The following is a 19,529-nucleotide window of genomic DNA, read 5'->3' as shown; positions in this document are numbered from 1 at the left end:
CAGTTTTTTCGAAAGAGATATGAAGCCCTATCTTTTGTGCTAGGTTTTGAAGGCTCATGATTTGTGTTTTGGCTTCTTGAATATTATTTGCTAAAAGAGCGAAGTCATCTGCAAATCCTAGGCAATTTAGTGTGATTGAGTTTTTCTTAGTACCCATTTTTATATTTTTAGGATTTATTTCATACCATTTTCTCATGACAAATTCGAGGGCGCAGTTAAAAAGGAGTGGTGAGAGGCCGTCTCCTTGCCTCAATCCAGTTTTTACATAGAAAGGTTGAGAGAGTTCACCTCTGAATTTCACTCTGGACTGGGTATTGGTTAAAGTTAATTTTATCATGTTTACGAGTTTAGGGTAAAGGCCCAGGTTTCTCAGAATATTCAGCATGGATGGTCGGTGTATACACTCATCAGGCCCTTTTAAAGTCGACGAAGGTGATTATTAGTTGTTTTTTCCATCTTTTATATAAGTCCATCATAAGTTTTAGGGATATTATTTGTTCCAGGCAACCTCTCCATGGCCTAAATCCCCCTTGGTATTCCCCAAGTTCCAGTTCAAGTTGGTCTTTGCATCGGTTGTACATGATTCTTGACAGGATTTTATATGTGCAATTCAGGAGAGATATGCCTCTGTATTAGTTTTATCCCTTTTTTTAAGTAATGGATGAATGAGGGCTGTGGTCCAATGTTCTGGAAGTTTTTCTTCGTTCCCTATTTTCACGAGGCATAGATATAGGGAAGTTTTGACTGAATAAACTGATGAGTGTTTCCAGAGTTCTGCGAAAAGCTGGTCTTCTCTGCTTGCTTTGTAGTTTTTTATTTCATTTAAGGCTGCGAGAACTTGTTGAATTGTTGGCGGGTTGATATTTACCGGTGAAGTTTTAACTGGAGTTTCAGTGTCAATCTCAAAAAGCTGTGGGGGGTCGTCACAGTTGAGCAGTCTATTGAAGGTTTCTGCCAAAATTTCAGCGTTTTCTTTATTGGTATGGGCCATATTTCCTTTTTTTCCTCTTAGCATAAGGGTGGGTGGTTCATATCTTTGAAGAGCGTGACCAAAAATGTTATAATATTCTCGGGAGTTAGTTTTCTTGGAACTTTCTTCTATTTGCTGAATCAAGTTTTTTGGGCTTGTCGTTTGGTTCCTCTTATAATTTTCTGAGTTATTTTCCTTTGTTTGGTGAATTCATGGTTAGATTCTTCAGTTTTCTGGGTTTGGTGGTTGATCTAAGCCCGGTGTCGGTCTTTGAATGCTTTGTCACATTCTTCATTCCACCATTGGTGTTTTTTTCTTGGGTTTATAGGGGCTAGTTCTTTAGCTGTTCCTTTCAATTGGGATGTCAGTTCTTTTAAATTATTAGTTAATTTGATTTTTTTTTTTTTGTTTCTTCAAAGATGGCATTGTTTATTAATTTAAGTGGATCATAAGCTCTTTTGTTTTTAGGTTGGGATTTTTTCTTTTTATGCGGGGTGAATTTTATTTTAACTTTAATTAAGTAATGGTCCGATCCAGTATCTGTTCCTCTCAAGACTTTTACATTATAAATCTCCTTGTGATAATTCCGGTCCATACAAACATGATCGAGTTGCCATTCCCCTTTTTTCCAATCTGGGTGTTTCCAAGTCTTCAATTTGTTTGGTTTTCTCATAAAATAGGTGGATTTTGAGATCATATTATGGTTTCTGCAAAATTCGACAAGTCTTTGGCCGTTCTTGTTAGTTTTCTTCTGGGCAGGCCATTTTCCGATAATATCACGATATCTTCGTTATTTACCAAGTTGGCATTAAAGTCCCCTATTAAAATCTTGGTGTGGGTCTTATTTATGTTGTTTGCAGTTTGGTCAAGAAGTTCCCAGAATTTGTCCATCTCTTCTCTATCTTTTTTAAGATCGTTTTGTCATTGGTGGGAGCATGGACATTTATTATGGTGTAGAATTTATTGGCTGATTTTAGGGTTAAGGTTGAAATCCTGGGGGAGTAAAACTTAAATTCTACAACTTAGTCAATTATTTTAAGATTGATTGCAAATCCTGTTCCGAACTGTGGGCATTTCTTCATAATATATATATATATATTAAACAGAAATGCAGAAAGTTAAGGGAATTTCTTTTTGGTTAAAATTATTTAACTCATGAATGTAGTAATATTGGTTCTGAGAAATTAGTTTTTCTAATTTTACTCTATGTTGAAATTTTTTTAAAAGTGACAACAGAAGTCTAATAAGGTGCTTTAAAATGGTGAAATATTGTGCTGAGATATACAAAAATATTTGTGTCGTCTGATTTAATAATAGTGGATATTGTTATATTTTAAGTATATTTTATATTTTTCAGTCTATAACATATTTTTAAAACTTATCTTAAATTTATGATAAAGTTTTTCACTATTTTATATTTTTTTCTGTTTAATTACGTTCTGATGTATTATCAAAATTTTTAATTTTTTTTTTTTTAAATATTCATTAAAAATGAATATTTCAGGTGATCTACAAAATGAAGAATCTGTATTGGAGTGGCTTATTGATGATGATAACAGGGAACTTGCTGATGAAATTGAAGAAGTAAATTCAAGAATGTTGGAACGACTGTTGGATGAATCCTTATTTCTTGCTGTATTTTTCTGTAAGAAATTATTGAAGATTTTTGTTACTATTGGTGGTCAACATTGGAAATTTCCTAAAATCATTATTTTTAAGACAAAAAAAAATAAATTAGTATTTATTTTTAATTGCATCAGAAGCTTTAAGAGTAAATGCAGATTGCTTTCCTCAGTGACTTGTGGTCTTATGCATGGTAAAAAGATCTTAGTTTTTATTTAAAATTTTGAAGACAAAATATAGTGAAATACAAAAAATATTTGGAGAAAAATATAATTTTTCTGTCAGTATATTGATAGCAATTTCTTTTGATTAAAAAAAAGTATATTTTCCAAACCAGCAGTAATGCTTATAATTTCCTGAGGCACCTGACCAAGGTGTCACAGAAGAGCGAAAAAAATGCTTACACCGTCAGTCAGTTAATGACCAATATCGAGAGCCCTTGCATGTCTAAGCAGAGGGTGATGTCACAGGAGGATATTAATCTTGTTTGGAACACCAGCCTAGTCTGTTGCATTTGAAAAGTGTTGAACCCAGGTAAATTTAAACTGTATCCATACAGCTATTTCTGTACAGGTATGCTGCAGCTACAGGACTATTTTGAGCAATGCTGCTAGGGTAGTGACTAGCTTAGCACTCCTGGATCTTCTCATTTAAAAGAGGAAGACAGTGTATCAGAGTATAAGTAGATGGAAGTGAAGACATTGTTCCTTTATAGTTAAGAGGACAGATGGGATCAGTCAACCAATAGCAGACTATTAGACTGATCCCAGACCTCCACAGATTTGCACAACTGGAAGCATGAGGAATTGGGATATTAATTGACCCAGTAGCTCACTGGTCACAAAAGTTTTAAAGTATACCTGTGCTCCCAGACATTGAGACCCTCCACCAAAGGTGACTATTACAGGAGGTAGGACACCACAGAGCACACTGAGTTTGCTTGTGACAGGTTTATGCATTATAGGGAAGCATGTCTGGCCTCTGAAAACAGGGGTTAGCGTAGCAAGGATTTCTGAAAACACCTCAGGGTCTATACCTCAAAATGAGTGCACTTAAAACATAGAAATGTTGGACGCAATTATTTGAATCAAATGGTGGAAGAAGTTCAGGGATGAGTACCCCTTAGATTTCCCTTGGGGTTTTATACAAATTAAAAGCAGGTCCAACCCCAAGGAGAAGTGATAAAACACAATTACTTCTTGTATTTTAAATTTTAGTACGCTAAAATGAGGAATCCTCAAATGTCAGATATTTTTAAAATAAAAATGCATCTAAACATTTTACTTATTTTTAACGTAAAAAAATTTAGATATTAAAATTGTGGTTTTTATTTGTTAAGATTTATAAGTAAGCTTTTTTTACCAATAGTAGAAACTGGACATTTTACCCCCACTTTTTTAAAAATCGGATCAAAGGAAATGGTTTTTAAATGAATTTGTAATTTTATATTTAAACTAAATAAGACCAATTTTTTTTGTTTTAAAACAGAACTTTGATATTTTATTTTGATTTTACATAAAAGTTAGTTACCATAAATGTCAGCCAGGGATCTTATGCAAAAATACAACCCTGCATAAAATGAAATAAGATTTTAATTAACTCTTCCTTCTTAAGCTTACATAATTTTTAGATAGCTTCATTTATAAAATCCTTTAACCATTTTCAGACTCTCCCATCATAAATCATATTGTTTTTTTCCCTCTTCCTCATAATAAAAATAATTTATTCACACTTTCAAAAAGGGAGAGTATAAGTAAAGTACATTCCAGTCATTCTATATAAAATTGGAATAGAATGTCCCAACTTTCCTGAATGTATTTTTTTATTACATTAAAGCCACAACCTTCATCAAATAAATCAATTTTAACATTGCTAAGGAGATTCTGTAGTCATCCTGATGTAGGTTTTCTTTCAGATAATTTAAAAGGAAAGTTTTTTAATGGATTTTTATCTATATTAGGCTACATCATTTGAAGATATTTTTTTTGTCATTATTGCTTAAAATTGTTATGGAGTAATGTTATATACTTTATTGTCATTCCAATGTTTGAAATTTTTTCACGTAAAAATCTACAAACATCTTAATATTGTTTCTCTGTATTTTTATAAAGATCTTTTCTAAAGATTCTTGTCTTGTAAACAGTGTTTTTCGTATGGGGAACATTTTTTTATTAGCCCACCCATATTTTAAAATTAAAAATTGAAATACACTTTTAAAGCAACAAAAACCAGTCAAAAAGTAAATGATAAAAGTTTTATTCTTTTAATCCAATTTTCTGCAGTTTATGATAAATTAAAAATAAACAGTTGCCAACACTCTTAACTATTAATTTGACTTGAAAAATTTGAAATTTAGAGAACTGATAAAAATTATTTTTATTTTATATTGTACTTTTTAAAGTTTATTTTATTGCACTAATTTTTTTTTTTTTTTTTGTAACATCTCATTTATTATAAAAATATCAATGAAAATGTGAAATTTATTATAGTATCACCTTGAATAAAGAGATTTTACTTTTGTTCAAATAGTGAAATAGAAAAATGACATTCATCCAAGAAGTTGTGAACTGGCCTCAAATACTTAAGCTAAACTAGCTCTTACCATATTTTCATACCTTTTCATATATTTCATTTCTATTCATGTTTTATTACATTGCATTTTTCTAAACACAATAAAATTATCACTAAATTACATAAGAGAAAACATAACATGCTGAAATTATCATCAGTTTTTTTTAATTTAAATTTTGTTAACTTGGGTAGATAGCAGTTACATAATCTTTTATAACAATGACAAATACTTAACTGTGTTTAGCTTAAACTAAGCATATAAATTCTTGTGAATAGTAATATATTTTATATTGAATGATATTTAATAAAAAAATTTATATACAGATACTTTTTTTATTACAGATGATGAGGATTGTCCAGAATGTGAAGAAATATTAGAAGAACTAGAAATGATTGATGGGGAAGCAGATTTGTTTGGTAATAAATAGATATATATGTATTTTTTGTTTCAAATTCACCTGCCTAGGGATATGTTAGATCAAGTTATTGCCATGTGTGTTGTTCTTTTCTTCCAATATTCTTTCATTCTTTCTGAGGTACCTTTGCTCCTTTCTTCTGATATCTTGGATCCCCCCCTTTTTGCTTAGACTTTTTCTTGAAATCTTAGCTCTTTTTTTCAGTGTGGTTCTGATCTTATGTCTGTTAGTGATGTTATTTTTGTGGATCTTTAACTCTTTCATGTCTTTTTGAGGGTGTTTGAACCACTTTGTCTTGGTTTTTCTGTTCTTGAAGATGTCAAAAAGTTGTACAATCAGTCTGTCTTGGTTCTTCCTTTTAATGTGACAATAGAAACTGATACTTCTTTAACTCATTGTGTCTGAGTTTTTTTTATTTTCCTGTATAGTTCTTTGGTAACAGTTTTATTTTTGTCATTCTGAAATTTGTCTAGAGGATTTTATTGAGTATTTTCACCTTTTTCAATTTGTCCTTTGCTGTTTAGTGTTAGCACTTTTGCAACACAAAATATATGTATTGCATTATATGTGTATGTGTGTGTGTATGTATATATATATATATAAATACAGACAGAATATATACAGAGTACATCACGAAGTTCTCCCAGAACTTGCATAACCTATTGTGAAAATAATGGAAAAAGTTCATATAAACAAATGTTCTAAAATGCTTTGTTTTCAAGTAATGGCTGTTGAAAGATTTCACTTTCATTTCAACTACCCTGATGAAATGTAGTCGTGCTGAATTTTTAGTGTTACTTAAGGATTAATGTCATCTAATGGTTTTTGACCTGAAGGATTGAATACAATAGATCCCAGAACCATAACTGCAGTAGTTTTTGAGAAATCATGGGTGAAAACCCATAAATTGGAGTAAAACCCCCATTTTTTTGTTTGACATACAATAACTTTGTTAAATGGATAATAAACATATAAAACTTGTAGAGAATTTAGTTTTTAACAAAACAGTGGAAGATAATTTGAAAAAACAAAGAAAAGTTAAAAAAATCCAAATTTTATTTAGAAACAGTACATTAACATATATCAGAAAAGTACTTATTTAATGTAAACAAAAATCAAATTATTTTTGGTATGTGAAAAATTTGTAAAAACAAAATTTACTATTAAAAAGTTAAAGAGAAAAACAGGAAATAACATTACAATTGTAAAATAAAAATAAATACATAAAAGTTACTTATTTAACAATTGTTTTATTAATGACAGAAATACAATAAATTATTTGAAGAATTATTATTTCAAAGTTGGCAATAAAATAACAACAGCTTATCAATAATGCGTAATACTGTATTAGTATTATGCATATTATGTTTATTAGTGTTTAAGTCATTCTGTCAGGTACATTAAGTATATCAGGTATTGTGAACTGTGCCACTGTTAGCAAAGATTTTCTGTGAATTTTAGTTTGAACGTAATCAGTTTGCCATTGAAGTAATGCCGCACTTATTTACAACAAAGGAATATGCTGATATAGTATTCATTTTGGGTCTTTGTAATTTTAATGCCATGACTGCTGCAGTAGAATACGAAATACATTTTCAAAATCGCAGAATTCCAATCCCAAAACAATTAGTGCGACTTCTTGCAATCTTCAGGAAATAGGTTCAGTACCTAATATTCATACCAGTTACAAACAACCTGCCCAACACAACATTGTTGTTAATGAAATTGTTATCAATGCAGTTCAGCACAGTCCAGTCGTCAGTACACGACATATTTCTAAGCAAATCAGAGTATTGCATTCTATGGTTTGGAGGACACTTAAACAAAACAAGTTTTATCCTTATTATAAACAGCCAGTTCAACATCAAAACCCAAGAGACAATCTGCTTCGCTTGGAGTTACAAGTATGTTTTGTTTACTGATGAGGCAAATTTTACTGGAGGTGCGTCAAACTTAACAAAGAGTATATGAGAATATACTCTTTGTTTGAGAAGAGTAAATTCTCATGAAATGGTGGAAAGCGGTTTTCAACACCATTTAGCGTCAATGTATGGTACAGCCATCTTCACAATTAGCTGTTTGGTCATTCATATTATCTGTCCACTTAAATGCCGAGGTCTATTTGCACTTTCTTCAAGAAGAATTGCTGTAGCTGCTTTGAGATGTTCCTCTAGCGCTGAGACGCAAAGTATACTTCCAGTATGATGGTGTGCCTCCTCACTTCTCTTGTGCTGTTTCCACTCACTTAAATTATCATTTCCCACAAAAGTGACACTAGAATATTATGAAACTTGTAAACATACAAAACACACAAAAATACATTAAATGAATAGATACACTTCAAATCATCCCTACATATTGGACCACATTCTTAATATGTGTTTGCCTAATAAAGAAAGTGTCTAAACACTTATTTTATAATTTTTTAAAAATAATCTTTTCTAAAATTTTTTAATATTTTTTTGTAATTAACAAGTAAATATCTTTTCAGGAATTGACATGGTAAAGATTTCTGATTCTGAGGCAGCAACCAAATATAATATTATAAATACCCCATCATTAGTCTATTTCAGGAAAAGGGTTCCATTGTTATATGATGGTAAGTTACTGCTACAATCATTTTACAATCATTGAATAACCCTAACCGTAGACCAGTAATTATTTTATAAAATTATTTAGCTACTATTAAGTGAAATAATAAAGTTTCTTATTTTAGGAGATCTTTTGGATGAAGAAAAAATTCTACAATGGTTAACTTCACAAGATGTATTTGAAATCAAAAATGAAATTGAAGAAGTTAACCGTAAAATGCTTGACAAACTTCTCGAAGAAAATGAATATTTGGCAGTTTACTTTTGTAAGTATTAATCAGAAAAACTGACTCGCTTTTTATCAAGCTTTTATATAATGTCCCATTTTATTCACAAAAGAACAAAATCATATGCAAAGTAGATTCAAAAAGTTTCTGGAATTGAGTCATATAGTTTAAATTTGCTGTTGTAATAAGAAATTTTTTTCTTTTTACTATGGTAGCTCTCATGATGTGATGATACAATCATATCAAATGTTTCCTGTTTTGCACATAACTCTAAATCTGTTTGTTATTTTGTATCATGTATGTCGTACTGAAAAATGTCAGCAACTGAACAGCGTACACAAATAAAATTATTCATTTTCTTAAAAAATGCACATTAACAGCAGAGACATTAATCTGCTTAAACAAGTTTATGCAGAATTAGCGATGAAGAAAACAGTGGTTTATAATTGACATAAGCCTTTTTAGTGGTAGTCATGTTATGATGAACATTTACAGTAGGCCCTATTTATTTCAACACAAAGAAAATACAATGTGTTGAAAATATTATTCAAAGTGACAAAAGAAAAACTATCAAGGCATAAGCACCAGAATAGTTGGGTTATTGGTCAGAAGTTGCCACTGATATTATCATCATTTTCCATAATGATCTGAACATGCTTGACATTTGTCAAAACATTATTCCAAAAAAATATTGTCTACAGATCACTAAGAGACTTCATGTCAGTGGCAGGAGACCTCATCACTATGGTACATCAAGATCAAAATTTTATGAGCAAGATCATAACTAGAGATGAAAGATAGCATTATTTGTACAATCCACTGACAAAATGTTAGGAGTAGAAATCAGCACCACATCAGAAATCAGCAATACAGTCACAGAAATTTTTGTTTGGGTAAGAGCAAAGAAAAAATTATACTGGAAGTTTTTTTAATTCAAAGGTGTTTTCAATAAAAATTCATTCTTGATAGGCAGACAATGAACAAGAATAATAAATATTTTTCATTTGTTGCATACCCTTTTTGTCATTACCTTAGAGCAGGTAACGTCAAATGCATAATGCTTACTCCTTATTTTCAATCTCTCAGATACAATCTAAAAAGCTTCAAAGGTTGTTTACTTTGCCACTAGAATAAAATTTAGTTTGAAAAAATTTGTACCATTCTTAGTCTAATAAATTTATAAAGAAAGAACAATATATATTTTACAAATCTAACAACAAATCAGAGAACAATTTTTCCTGCATTTAAAAATTTTAAGGTGAAAGAAAGAGGGAAAAATGTGTGTTAAACTCTTGTAAAATAAGTTTGATGGACTATATTTTAAAGCAAAAAGAATAAGTTATTTTTTTGGGCTTGAAAGGGTAAAACCTATAAGGAAAGTAGAATCTATGAAGCAAATAATTATAGGATACAGTAAACAATTTAAAAAGTTAAATTAAAAGGTTAGTGAAGAATAAAAAGTGATGATGGGAATTCACACCAATCCAGTCAAATATCTAAAATATACATGTAAAAATAATTAATTAAGCTGCATCCCAACAATAGAATATAATAATGTTATATTAGTTTGATACTCAAAATTTGCTGCTTTTATTTTTAACACCACAAGCACTTTTGAAGTTATCTACATTTCATCAAAAAATAATTAACTTTTTTTAATTTTTTTTTTTTTTTAATTACAGAGATAGTGCCTTCACTTTCAACTTAACTTCACTAATTCAAAATCTAAATTAAAAAAGTTTAACTGAAGTTTGAGTGTGAGAGGGTGCAATATCTCTATATTTTAGGAAAATGTTTTATATATACATTTTTTTAATATAATCACACCCAACCAGTTCCAACTTCAGTTATTCGACTGCCCTAACACTGCTGCTACTACTATTTTCATTACTGATTGTGTGTGTTACTACTTTTGTCTACTGTTGTCAGTTGTGAACTGTTCATGTTTCAGTGCAGTATGATTTCATTCTTTGCAGTTATGTTTTTCTAAAATGTCTTATTCGACAAAATAACTTGTTCGTTCTGTATACTTTCAAGAAACAAGTTAAATATTCGCAAAAACTCTCCGAACACCAGTATCCCAGTAAAGAGTACTACAAATGATTTGCTTAAAAAAAAGGCATCACAATGGTTTGAGTTTCAAATGCAAAACAAAATATTTGACTTCCCGTTAGGAAAATAGAGGCCATAGCATATGTTCAAAGAAGTCTGAAAAAACTAAAAGTAAGTTATCACAACAAAATGGTACAAAATATACATCTTGCTGAAAGATTCTTCATAATTTCAATTTAAAAGTACATCATGTAAAAGCTGTGTGACAATTTAAAAGAATAGACAAACTGAAACATCTTAATTATTGTAACCGACTTTTCAGAAACATTGTCTCAATGGATAGATAGACCTGATGAAGACAAATGCTGTATTTCATGTCGGACAAGGCATGGTTCGAGTTATCTTTTTTCTTTTTTTCCTGTTTAGCCTCCAGGAATCACTGTCAGGTATTAGTTCAAAGGATGAATGAGGATGATACGTATGAGTGTAAGTGAAGTGTAGTCTTGTACAGTCTCAGGTCGACCATTTCTGAGAAGTGTGGTTAATTGAAACCCAACCACCAAAGAACACCAGTATCCACGATCTAGTATTCAAATCCGTATAGGTTTTGAATGTTCGCCTTGTTTGGTGTTGGCATTTACTAGGTTTTGAATGTTCGAACTCTCCAATTTCAAAATCAGCTGATTTGCGAAGACGCATTTACCACTATCCCAACCCGATGGGTATGGTAGTGTTTGTTAATATAAATACAGAATTTAAAATTTAAGTTTCCAGTCTTTCATTTCAGTCATAAAATGTTAAATGTCACAACAGACTTCAGTCTGTAGCTGTTTAGTTTTAAGTTGTTTATGCTACACACACACATATATATATATATATATATATACAATGTACATAAAATCATGTTTACAGTATGTCTTATATCAAATACAATTTGTGTGAAAAAAACAAATTCTGCTACATTATCATTAATTGATCTTGCTGCAATTGTTTTCTTATGTGTGTAAAATTATCCTGAAACAAAAAAAAAGTTGAAAGACTTAGTAATAGTTATAAGGCTTCTTTATTTCATGGGAATTTTCAAAAAGGTTAGTAACCATTCAGAGTATGCAAGTTTTTGAGAGGAGTTAGTTATGATAGACCAAGATCAATGTGTGTATGCATATTACTTTTCAATCATATTTAAGAATTACATTCAAAAAACAATTAGTTATTGAATCTGAGTGATTTTGTATGCTTTGTTTTAGATGACTCTGATGAAGAAGAAGAAAGCCAACAAGTTTTAGATAAATTAGAAAAAATTGATTCAGAAACAGAGAATATGGATGTCACATTTGTTAAAATGGCTGATCCACGTTATGCTCGTAAATGGGGAGTAACAAAATTACCTGCTGTTGTTTATTTTCGTAATCGATTCCCTAGCATTTATAGAGGTAATTTAATCTTCCTTTTTCTACTTATTATATAGCCTTTTCTTCTTATTTGCCCAAACAGGAATTATTTTTTTATGTGGTATGGACTACTGCGGTGGCCAGTCACAAAAAATTCCAATGAACTTGTTTTTAACTTTAGTAATCCACAGGAACCAGCTGATAGAACATGACTTCAGCTCTTGGTATTAAATTTTTAAGATCCTTTTTGAGATAGTTCAAGAGTTATGGAAACATCAACAATAAGTTAAGGCATTCCAAGTTTTTCAATTCTGGCTCCCTTGCTGAATCTAGATTTTCCCAAGGCAGCCTATGCTAAATTCTTACAAGTATACTTTGTGAAATAGTCAATAATTTTTTTTCAAGGGTTAGGTAAAAATAAATAAAGCTCATTTTAAGATCACTAAAAAATGTAATTGAACAAATTCAACTAATAAATAATTAATGGGATGGATGAGCCTGTTGATTGCTGAACATTTTTTTCAAATAAAACATAAAAAAGTGGATATTCATCTTTTACTGATGTCAAAAAACAGTTAATTCCATGCTTCTCAATTCTGTTTTCAACATATTGTCATTTGACAACTCAATCAGATTCTCATCTTTAGCAGCAGAAAATTCAGGTAGAGCACTGGCATTAAATAGATTTACAATATATATAAATCTGTGCAGTATATACGTATTATATTTTGAAAATATTTTTTAAAGCAGGTGATAAGCTGTAATAAGTGTTCTTCAAAAATGGATTTCATACCTGCAGTGAAATCATACCATTGGAGGTCAAAAATTGTATAGCAAAGGGAAATACTCCTTGCCTCCATCTTTATTCATTTTTACTTTTTATAGCTTCAATTTTTTTATAAAAGCTAAAGTTTTCTCAATTGACTTTACAAGGTGCATGTTGCTTCCCTGCAGAAAGAGATTGAGAGCATTGATCTTTTCAAAAATGTCACATAAATATGTTAGTTTTATCTAAAAATCCACATTCACAAAATGTTTGATACATTTGTGTTCCTTTTTAAGAAAAATTTCTTGTTGCAGTTCAAATCTATGAAAAGTACATTACAAAGAGAAAGCCATAACAAAGCACTATAACAAAGCCATAGTGCAACAAAAACATATGTTCTGTTACCATAATCTCATAGTTTTTTGAAAATCTTTCCTTCAACAGTTGAGTTTTTAAAAGGTTTACTCTCTGCATTCATTACATATTCACATATTACACCTACTCTCACTACATATTCTAAAACCTGGTTCAGTGAAGGGCTAAGATATTTAGATATTAGACTTCCTTGTGAATAATGTAGTGAGTCTTCAGTGCTTCAGGGGCTTTGCTTCAAATAAATGCAATCCTCCATAAAAAGTCAGATAAAAATGAATGCCATCAGTACAGACATCAATGCACTTAGTCCACTCTAAACTGTTTTCATATATAAAAGTATCAAGATCTCGAATAAGTCTTGACCCTTTGCACTAGCATTGATAGTTTTATCGATTTTCTACAATATCATTGTAGAATACCTTCTCTTTGCTATAATAAATCGTACATACCAAATCAAATGGTTCAAGTGGATCTACTGGCACCAGTAGATTCAATAGTTTCTCAAACTTTTCATCATGCATTAGTGATCGTATTTTTGGACCCACAAATATTCCTTCTTTAATTTTTACATCACTAACTTTAGGAAACTTCTGTTTTAAGTACATAAAACCAGGAGTATTGTCCATGGCCTTGACGAAATTCATTAATCCTAGTTTGATATGTAATGGAAGTAGATACACATTTTTAGGATTACACAATAGGTCATGTTTCATATTTTTCTGTTCAGGAATGTGATTCACGTTCACTCCATTGTTTTGTAATGAAATCGTTTTTCTGTCCCTACTATCCCATTCACGCAAAAAACAACAGTACCTTGTGTAACCAAGCTGCAGATCAAGAATATGTCCAATTACCTTCAAATCACCACAAATATTCCATTCATACCCTGCATAATGAAACTTTTCCAATATAAATTTAAAGTTTTCATATGTTTCTTTCATACTAGCAGAGTGAGCCACAGTTACTGATGACAATTTATTGCCATTATGCAGAAGCCCAGCTTTTAAACTAACATTAGAGGAATCAGTGAACAAGCGCCATTCTGTTGGGTTATGTTCATTACAAAGTGTCACCATAAGAGAAGAAATATCATTACAAAACACTAAGCCATTTTCTTCAGAAACATAGTCTTTAAATTTAGAATGACAATTACGATAAGTACATATCTTTGTATTCTTTTGAGGAAGATTCCATCCTTTTAGCCAGGAAGCAAGCATAACTTCCTGGCTGAAGGAAAATGTTTTCCTTATGTCAATGAAATTTCTCTTTCTTCCTTATTCCAATCAAACTCTTGAGCTCTCTTCATGAATATCACATGTTCTGAAAGCTTTGGTATTGGCAATTCATCGCAGTGTGGAACTGGTCTCATTGCAGATTACAAGTTAGGGTACACCACTGTATGTTTTGATTTTGACATAATAACTTTAATGTTTGTTAAGCAGAAATAACAGCCAGAAAAGTGATCTTTGGATTCCTCCAAATCATAGGGATAGCAAATGCCATGTGGCGTGTGCCATTTTTTCATGGGTGAGATGCCTAGAACATGATAAACAACAGATATGTGGAGCCCAGGCCCTTCTTTGGTCCCCGACTTTACTTTACTTTAGTTTAAAAGTTCATAACACGCTTTTACTAATGGAGTAAGGTTTCGTCTTTGGGACTTGAGTGTCACTTCACCGCATACATAACAAAAACTGTTAGGATGATTTAAACAAACCCTAGGCATATTGTAACTAACAATAAAAAGAAATAAAGATGTAAATATCTAATAAATACACATTAATTCAGACACTCAAAACAGTCACAATGACATGTTTACTGGTTCACTACTATCTTACAACTGCTATAATTCTGATGAATGTGTGCCACACTAGATCACGTTATGATGATCTGTTCTGTTATGTTGATCTCCAGGGATGGTCCTTCCTTTTTCCAGGTAGATTATGAACACAGCACTATAAGAATCTCAAAAAATCACAGCCATGACTTTTCCAGTAGAAGAACCATTTTTGCTTTCTTTGGCAGATTGTCATCTTTTCCCAAAGATAAATAAATAGAGTAGTTTCATCTACTGTTATAAAACATTAAACAAAGAAACTTGATGGTATTACATTTAAATAAGCCTAAACACCTTTAAATAAAATTCAGTCAAATGCTTTTTTGATCAACTGTCAACAAACACGGCAGCCATCAAGAAAAGACTTTTTCAAATCCAAAATATCATATAAAATGTGTTAGATATGGCCTATCAAGATTGTTGCAACATCATCAAAGCTTATGGTATCTTCAGTCAGCGATCATTTAATACACATTGTGGATTTTTTGTGATGATTTCATTGATTATAGCAGTTTTTGGGCATCCTTAGTATTCATCATCTTGAATGGATGTACATTCATGTTTAAATTCATCCGCTTTCTTCTGTACCTTTGAAAACAAAGATGAAGAATTCTTACAAGTGGAATCTAATTCTTCTCATAAGTCTGTCAAGATTAAACCTTTTATAACAATGAACTTTATAACAGTTCAAACTAATTTTATCCATTTTTCAGAAAATTTTGAAACTTGTTTGTTTTACGCAATTGCCACAAACAAGCAAGTATATGAACAATCTGAAATTTTACAGCACACTATCATCAAGAAATATCAGTCATTTGATTACATTTGCACCATCTCTGTATCAGGCCAAGAACTTTCCAAACAACCCTCATAAAAATTTGTAAAGAAAGATGGTAAAGATATAATATTGATATTATGGAATTTTAAAATTACAAGATTTTACAATTTGTAACCTATGGAAGTATCAATAATAATTTACCCTGTTAAGCAAATACAACTCCTACGTTAAACAAATGACATTAATATATTGTTCGATGAATTTCTTTTGTTATGACTATATATATCAGAAAGAACACTTGAACATAGGTGCATATTAACCTATATAAATGATAACAGGTAAATATTATTTTTTGAATTACTTGTTGAGAAGAATCTTTTCCAAACACAGTATTTCAATGATACGAGTATATTGTTTAAAATTATTATTATCATTCAAAAAATCTATAATGTTCATTATTAAAAAAAGTTATTTACATTTTGTGTATTAATTAATACATTTTTTTACAGGTGAATTTAGTACTGAAAATGAAGTATTAGAATGGCTTCGTAAAAACAGATATAGACAACCAGAGTTGAATTTATTTATGTACGCTTTGTTTGCTATAACATTAGCATTTGTTTTGTATACAGCTTTCTTATTATATGGTTTCCAACAGCCTCCAAAACAAGTTTGAAATATAAATTATGAAAAATAACCTGTGTTATATTTATAGATACTGCTGACCTACGTATAATATATTTATTTCAACATCAATATGTTCTAAAGTTATTTTAACTTTTGATCCCAATAATCACTGCCATTAAAAATATGTGTGTTACTATACGTACACAGTTATTTTTTTTTTTGGAGTGATTGGGTTTTACGTCAGTGAAAAAAATTAATGACAATAAATAAACAAAAACTACTAAAATTAAGATCAAAAAATAAGATCATTACTCAGAAAGTTAAAAAATGTTTACTATTTTTGTGAATGTCTGTGTTTGGTGTAATTTAGAATGATTGAATAGGTATGTATGTACTTGTACTTTCTGTGAGCAACCAATGCTCTTGTGTTTGTTCATGTATCACCATTATGTGAATCAATGACCATACCCCACTCCCCTACAGAATATGAAACTTCTTTTTTTTTGTTCAAGTAAGAAATTAATTATAAAAAAAGATTATAATAAACTAAATTGAAGTACAGTTATTTATTATTACTGTAATGTATAGACAACTTATTTATAATGTTTAAAAACAAATTTCCTTTTTTTAATTTATTTATTACAGGAATTTTTTTTATTAATAAACACAAATGTAGAACAGTTTTTGTATTATTTTTTCTATAGATTTTTAAACTATCCAAAAACGTATGAAAATTATTTTGTTTTACAATTCTAATTCCTAGATTTGTGATAGTAGCTTTTGTAATTGTTATATCAATGTTATATTTTTTCTTTAATTATTAAAAGCCTAACTATGATGAACTATTTATAAATGGAAATTTTATTTTAAACTTCTAAGTAATGCACAAAAAATAGAGCTTACCCTAATATATTCATATTATTTACAGATACAAAAGAGATTTGTTCGTTAATAATTTTAATTGCATATCTCACCATAGCCTAAACATAGTGTTATGAGTAGAACAGCTTAATCCCAACTCATTTATGGTTCACTCTTAATTTTTTTTTTTAGCTTGTATGTTAGCTATAGTCATATGATGATCCACATTCAGTCACAGTTTGTGATAAAGTATAGTTGAATCAAATTTTAGTTAATTAATTTTTTTTAAAGGCATTATTGTTTTAAAACACATTTATAAATTCACATCATAATAATTTCAGATAATTTTTTGAACATCTTCAATGACTTTATGACAAATGACTTTGAGAAACAACTGATTTCTTTAAAAGTCTGAAGACATGAGTTTGGTAAAACATTATTTTAATGTATTTTGTTCCATCTTTTATTAAAAAAAGAAATAGTTTTGTGCATTTGCAACATTAAATATCACGGACAAAAACATTACAAATTAATGGAGGATGTTTTTTAAGTTTAGCCTTGTTTATAAAGTACAGTTTCACTAAAAATTGGTTGACAAAGTTCTGATTTAAAAAAAAAAAAAATATGGTTATTTCTTAATTGTAAAAAATTCCAATGAATATATCACATTTTTCAGCAAAACTGATTAATTAAATTAATCTGGTATAAGTTTTAAATAAGATATATTATATCTCATTAGATATAATTAAGGCTTTTATTTACTTAATATTACATTATTTTCAGTTGATTATTATAAGTCACTGATTCTTTTTGGACTAAATGGCAAACTGTATTTATAAGAGTAAGAAAACATCTTTTGTATTTAAAAAGTTAACTGGATGGTTATGTCATTTCAGTCGCTGAAACTATCACAAAATATTTAACAAGTTTTTGTGTACCATATGAGAGGGTCTCAGAGCATTTAGGAGAATTAATAAAATTAGTTTTAAGCAACATAATAATAAAAACTTATGATTTTAATTTATTCATTCAAATTCTCTTATTTCTTCATTACTTTTTATAATCTGTAAACTTATACGTTTATTGAATGGACCAAAAATATGTATATATTAATAAATTTATCTATTACTTGTTTTTATTTCTTATTTGAATCACTTTCTTTTCTTATGTAACTTACAACATAAATTTCACATACATTCTACACTCATTTAGAGTAAAAGAATTAAAGCAATGTAAATAAGCAAATAGTGCTACAACACCATTTTAGTTTTTATAATTGATGTACTTTCTATATAGACATTCTGTTTGTTTGTTTGATTTTAATGGTTTTTCTGATTTATCTTTATTGTTGATTTTTTTCAAGATTGGCCAATGAATTTTTTTTATGAACTGTGTGTCTTCGTATCATAAGTTTACTTTTCTGTATATTAAATACATGTGTGTTATGTATTATATATATATATATATATATATATATATATTCTTTCCATTAACTTGTTTGAATGTATTATGTTATATAGCAAAATTAATAACTTGTGATTTTTATATGATAAATCTATCATTATTTTTGTTTTTGTGTCCCATAAAAACAATTCATCTAATTTTTTGCCAGTACATTTAGTTAAATTTGTAATTAGCAAGGTGTTAAGTTATTGCCTCATGGAACTCACAGCCTCTATTAATTATTCCCTTCCTCTTAATTTGCTTATATTTGTAACCTTTTCTTACACCATATGTACTACGAGAAATGAACTGGCCACACTCTACAATAATAAGGAGGTTGTAGCTAGTGGAAAAGATGCAGAGAAGATGATCAACTGTGCAAAAGTTATTTTTGGGTAGATTCACAACTGGCCAAGGAGCCTGTCATACACTTCCTATTCCTCCCTAAAATCTAAATTTAAACAAACATTTTGTAGGAATTCTTTAATACTAAAATCAAAAAAATACCTATTTTCCTGTAAAAAACATTGTTGTTGATTATATATGAAACTGAAATTGGTTTGTATATCTTTAATTTATGATATACTTGATTTTTATACACTAAATTTTTGTGATCTAAATCTTATATTAGTTTATTATTAAATTATAATTACATCCATTTCAAAAGTGTAAATATAACTAAAGAAAAATTTCTTGTAAAAAAATGTATATATATATATATATTAAAAAAAATGCGTCAATTATGTAAATATAAAGATTTAAAAGTCTAAGAGATTTTTTATTTTAATCAACCTTTCATCTGTCAATTAGATTAATCTTATGTAAAAAGTAAAATTATATAGGGTCTTTTTCATTACCCCCTTCAGGGATAAATTTGTTTATGCTGTCTTAGTACTACAAAATTTACCAGAATATCCAGACACATTTTTAAGTTATTTCTAACAAAAAATAATTTAAAAAAAAAGAAATATTACTCGGTAAAATGTACATAACAAAATTAA

General features: G+C 29.5%; 1 protein-coding gene across 10 annotated transcripts in view; it reads left to right on the top strand.

The window, feature by feature from the left end:
- hlk (hulk) overlaps nt 1-19,298 on the top strand; it is a 309,501-nt gene extending 290,203 nt beyond the window's left edge. For all 10 annotated transcript variants that reach the window (XM_075356311.1, XM_075356337.1, XM_075356327.1 and 7 more), the window contains 6 exons: nt 2,475-2,615; nt 5,507-5,581; nt 8,072-8,179; nt 8,297-8,437; nt 11,698-11,883; nt 16,107-19,298. In XM_075356311.1, the coding sequence (XP_075212426.1) occupies nt 2,475-2,615; nt 5,507-5,581; nt 8,072-8,179; nt 8,297-8,437; nt 11,698-11,883; nt 16,107-16,273 (818 nt within the window). In that variant the 3' untranslated portion in view covers nt 16,274-19,298. The remainder of the gene's footprint in view (nt 1-2,474; nt 2,616-5,506; nt 5,582-8,071; nt 8,180-8,296; nt 8,438-11,697; nt 11,884-16,106) is intronic.
- The last annotated feature ends 231 nt before the right edge of the window (nt 19,299-19,529 follow it).

The sequence above is a fragment of the Lycorma delicatula genome, chromosome 1, assembly GCF_047948215.1.
Source record: "Lycorma delicatula isolate Av1 chromosome 1, ASM4794821v1, whole genome shotgun sequence".
Lineage (NCBI taxonomy): Eukaryota > Metazoa > Arthropoda > Insecta > Hemiptera > Fulgoridae > Lycorma > Lycorma delicatula.
Note: the sequence above shows the minus strand (reverse complement) of the source record. Positions and strands in the feature narration are given on the sequence as shown.